Source organism: Monopterus albus, unplaced genomic scaffold (assembly GCF_001952655.1).
Source record: "Monopterus albus unplaced genomic scaffold, M_albus_1.0 scaffold478.1, whole genome shotgun sequence".
NCBI lineage: Eukaryota > Metazoa > Chordata > Actinopteri > Synbranchiformes > Synbranchidae > Monopterus > Monopterus albus.
In genome coordinates, this window is record NW_018128358.1 from 46,508 (window position 1) to 51,330 (window position 4,823).

The 4,823-nt window shown below is 40.4% G+C and overlaps 1 protein-coding gene across 1 annotated transcript; it reads right to left on the reverse strand.

Moving 5' to 3' along the window:
• Window positions 1–1,269: 1,269 nt before the first annotated feature.
• LOC109952605 (claudin-10-like) lies at window positions 1,270–3,543 on the reverse strand. Its single transcript, XM_020587769.1, has 6 exons — window positions 3,312–3,543; window positions 2,684–2,845; window positions 2,495–2,576; window positions 2,258–2,365; window positions 1,940–2,110; window positions 1,270–1,291 (listed from the first exon to the last, which is right to left on the reverse strand). The coding sequence occupies exons 1-6, from the start codon at window positions 3,541–3,543 to the stop codon at window positions 1,270–1,272; spliced, it is 777 nt and encodes a 258-aa protein (XP_020443425.1).
• Window positions 3,544–4,823: the final 1,280 nt, after the last annotated feature.

Here is a 4,823-nt window from a genome sequence, read left to right on the forward strand (position 1 = left end):
ACTCTGGGACCTTGATTTCCAAATGAAATGCAGAATATGCTTTCATCTGAAAACAGGACTTGGGACCACTGGGCAATAGACCAGTACTGTTTCTCCTTAGCCAAGCACAGACGTTTCTGACGTTGTTTTTGGTTCAGGAGTGGCTTGACGCATGGGATTCTACAGCTGTAGCCCATGTTATGCAGACGTCTGTATGTGGTGGTTCTTGATGCACTGACACCAGCCTCAGTCCACTCCTTATGAAGCTCCCCCAGATTTCTGAATCGCCCTTGCTTGACAATCCTCTCAAGGCTGCGGTCATCCCTGTCACTTTTGCACCTTTTCCGGCCACATTCTTCCCTTCTTCTTAACACTCTGTTAATATACTTTGATACTGCGTTCTGTGAGCATCCAGCTTCTTTTGCAATTGCCTTTTGAGACTTTTCCTCCTTATGGAGGGTGTCAATGATGGTCGTCTGCACAACCGTCAAGTCAGCAGTCTTCCCCATGATTCTGAAGCCTACTAAGCCAGACTGAGACAATTTCAAGGCTGAGGAAACCTTTGCAGGTGTTTTGCATTAATTAGCTGACTAGATTGGGACACAGGGAGCCTACAATGTTGAACTTTGTCATGATATTCTAATTTTGTGAAATACTGGATTTGGGTTTTTTTTGTCTTTAATCCATAATCATCAAAATTGAAACAAATAAAGGCTTGAAATATTTCACTTTGTGTGCAGTGAACTCATATAACATACAAGTTTCACTTTTTGAAACAAATTATTGAAATAAATGGACTTTTCCTCGATATTCTAATTTTTTGGCACATACCTGTAACTGTCTAAAAGGAAAAAACAAATAAAAATCTGTCCAGATGAATTCTGTCCAACATTTTCAGCTGCATTTAAGCTGATTATAGTCTTTTTGTTTGTTTGTTTCTCTTAAAAATACTCTTATGTCCATGTTCACCTTCCCGCCTACAAGCCTGTGACTCATGAGATTAATATTAACTGTTATCAGTCATGCTGTGAGACAGCAGTCCTGAAGTCATCTGTGTCAGTCCCTCAGTCTCACTGGTTAACTTGTCCATGAAACTGGTTCATAATTTGATGCATTATGGGAAAAGTAAGATCCTGGTTTTTGGAGCTTGAGCCATTCCAGGGACTAAAAGTGTGGATATCTTGATCTAAGCCACATGGATTTTTATTTATTTGCCTCTTGCCTATAAACTTTATGAGAAGGCAGCACTATAACTGCTGGTGTGCATCTTTAATGTTTATAATAGAATATCTACATGTCAAAAAAGAAACACCTGTTTTAAGAGAAGAGCCAAAAAAGAGTCTGAGATGAGATGATTTTGTAAAGTAACTTGTTCAGATTTGACCACCAGATGGTGATGTTTAGCCAGCCATCACAAGTAAAGGTAGGCTTCAAATGGGGCTGTTCACAGGCAGTTAAAGCTACAATATGTAACTTTTAAAAAATTGTTGTTGTAGAAATCTGCTCCAAGACTTTTCTGAATATGGAGAGGTGCTGTCAAAGCCTCCTGTGACCCAGAGTCATTGCACTGGCAGCAGTGCCAAGATATGAGTTTTTAAAAGGTTTTGAGCAGGACTGACCTCTATAACCAATCAGAGAATTTCAGTTATTTCTGCTTAATCGCTAAGCTTTGTTGCATTCTCATTTTTTGTAATTTCATGACGACAAATATTTGAAGAACTGGGCAGATATTGGCAGAGCCTATGTTATACCCAGTTCTTTTATTGGACAGATCTGAGTAAGGAAGGAGTCCGTATTTCTTGATTTTACTGCCGGTTTATTTAAATAAATATATGAATACAGATTACAGAACACAATCCGGGTTGTTCCTTCCTCCAGAAACACACACACACTCTGGCTGCTGGGGAGAGGAGATCCCAGAAACACAGAGCCTAATACATTTAACAGTTTTTGGGCTAACTCCTTACACAGATGACCAGTCCTTGTCGTCCCTCCGGCTGCTCGACTCCGCCTGCCTTCATACAACAGCGGTGGCATCAGAGTCGCTCTGGACGATGAGGGTGGCATCATGTAGGTGCGTCTGGTCTGGGCGGTGGCATAAGTGAATGGTCTCAGAGGCCTTTTCAGGGAACTGAGGTTGAAAGTGGAGCACCACAGTGAAGTTCATTTATCTTAGTGTTTCTACTCAAGCAATTACTTGTACTACTTTTGGCTTTGATATAGATGCAGTACAGATAGTTGTGGTCAGTAATAACACAGTTTGAGTGACTATATTTACCTCGACTGGAAACATTCTTTTCCAGAGAAGTAACTCAGTACCATCCCTCCAAAGAGGAGAAGGAACGAGCCTCCCCAGCCAATGAAAATCGCAGCTCCAAGTTCATACCTGAACAGCAAATATAAAGGTATATCAATGGTTGTGGTTTGTTTTTCTGCACTTTTTAAATATCGCTGTTTTAAAATGTAATTTATAAGGGACTTGTTAAAATATTCAAACTGCTGGAAAAGGACTCACTTCAATTGCAGGTAAGCTGGGTTCAGAAAGTCTGATATGGATCTGTTGGCCCACCATGTGTAGGTAATCATTCCACAGAATGCTAGCATAAAATATGCTTTTATTAAACATCCTGAATGCATATTTCACTGTTGTTTTATATTTTAAGTTTGATGTTATGATATAATATTCCTGGATGGTTTCTTTTACCTGAAACCAGGTAGGTTATACCAGCTGCAAAGGTCACTCTTGCACTGGCAGTCTCTGACCCGCCTATTTTAGTGCATTTCATCCCTATGAGTGTGAGGACACCTCCAAAGAAGCCGGTGATGACGGAGCAGACCGTGAGAGCTCTGCAGACATGTAGGTACACTGAAAGAAAACCGAATAAAGTGAAATGCAGCAACAGCTGAAATCCATCCCTCCATTAGTTATAGTGCTGTAGAAGGTCACTGGGGAGTGGTGTGCTGGAACCAACACTAGAATTTGTATCTTATATTTTTAGATAGATAAAGGACCACAATAAACATGTTAAATGTATTGTGCTGTGCTAAACAGGCAGTCTTTGTCACGGCAAACCTTGTAACTGGAGCCAAATCCCTAATGGACCGTAGGAAATTATTAAGGTTTTGATTTTTTTTAAGTCACAGATGCAAAGAAAATATAACACTGGGGATGGTCTAGCCTTTTTTAAATAAAAAAATGTGAACAGTTCAACCCTGTCTCCACCCCAGTCATTTGTGTACATTCCCTAAATCTTTTCAAGTGTTGAGCATTTTATCTTTGAGTATGTGATGATATTTTGGTAGTTGGTATTAAAGTTTTCAGACTATCCTACCTGACAGGGCCATCATGGAGGTGTAATCCTTGCATGCAGTCGCCCCCGTGCTGTCTACAACACATTCTTTCCACAGGTTGGAATAGAAGTTGGAGGCTGTCATCACATTTCCTGAATCCTCGGACACCATCCAGAAGTCTGTGGGAATAGTGGAACACACCAAGATCCAGCCACACAGGCAGGACATGAAGCAAACGATCTCTATGTACATCACTGTCATCCTGTACTCCATGGTGAGTGTTGCTCCTCTAGGCCCAGTAGAGCTGAATTGATTTAACACAGAGATTACTGTTAAAGCTTTAAAGGCATGACAGTGTGGGAACCTGGACTGAGTTCTTCCACTGTGTCATTACTGATGCAAAGGTGTGGACATTTGGCTTTTATCTAATCTTTTAGATAGTTTTGCTCAGTAAGCATCCTTTATGTTCCCAGCACAGGCACGAACAGGGAAGTATTACTACACTTTTGGATTTTCTTCATCACTGTACAATTAATTTGTGTAAAATACTGAAGTGTCAGTTTTTCTCTTTTGCTGCTCCTCCCAGACTGGACTCACACATTTTATGAAGGAACAAATGCTAGAATGTCCATAAAGCATTGTTATTACACCAAATAAGAAAATATTTAGTTTCATGCCATAGTAAATATACATTAATAGAAAAGTATACAGTCATGGCCAAAAATATTGGCACCCCTGCATTTCTGTCAGATAACACATTACTTCACCCCGAAAATTGTTGCAGTCATAAATTCTTTGGTACTCACATAGTTGGTTTTTTTTTATGTTTGCATTAGAACAACACAGAAAAAGCAGAGGAAAAAGCCAAATTTTATATATTCCACACAAAACTCAAAAAATAAACTGGACAGAATTATTGACACCCTCATTTTAATATTTGGTAGCACACCCTTTGGACAAAATGACTGAAATCTGTTGCTTCCTGTAACCATCATTGAGTTTCTTCCACCTCTCTACTGGAATTCCGGACCATTCTTCTTTTGCAGACTGCTCCAGGTTTCTCAGATTTAAAGGGTTCCTTCTCCCAGCTGCTGTTCTGAGCTCTCTCCACCAGTGCTCTGTGGGATTCAGATCTGGACTCATTGCTGGCCACTTCAGAACTCTACAGCTCATTGTCTGAAACCATTTCTGGTCCTTTTTGAAATCTGCTTTGGGTCATTGTCCTGCTCTAAGACCCATGACCTCTGACAGAGACCCAGCTTTCTGACACTGGGCCCTACATTGTGCCCCAGAATTCATTGGTGGTCTTCAGATTTCATGCCTTACACATAGTCAAGACATCCAGTACCTGAAGCAACAAATCAACCCCAAAACATCAGTGAACCTCCAATGTGTTTGACTGTAGGGACTGTGCTTTTTTTTAATTGAAGGCCTCATTTGCTTTCTGAAAACAGTAGAATGATGTGCTCGACCAAAAAGCTCTATTTTAATCTCATCTGTCCATAGGACATTCTCCCAGAAGGACTGTGGCTTCCTCAGGTAGGTTTTGGCAA

Coding starts and splice junctions, on each gene's coding strand:
- LOC109952605 (XM_020587769.1), bottom strand. CDS start 3,543: ATGGAGTACAGGATGACAGTGATGTACATAGAGATCGTTTGCTTCATG. Junction 2,577..2,683: donor TATAACCTACCTGGTTTCAG/GTAAAAGAAACC, acceptor ATTTTATGCTAG/CATTCTGTGGAATGATTACC. Junction 2,111..2,257: donor AAAGAATGTTTCCAGTCGAG/GTAAATATAGTC, acceptor TTTCAACCTCAG/TTCCCTGAAAAGGCCTCTGA.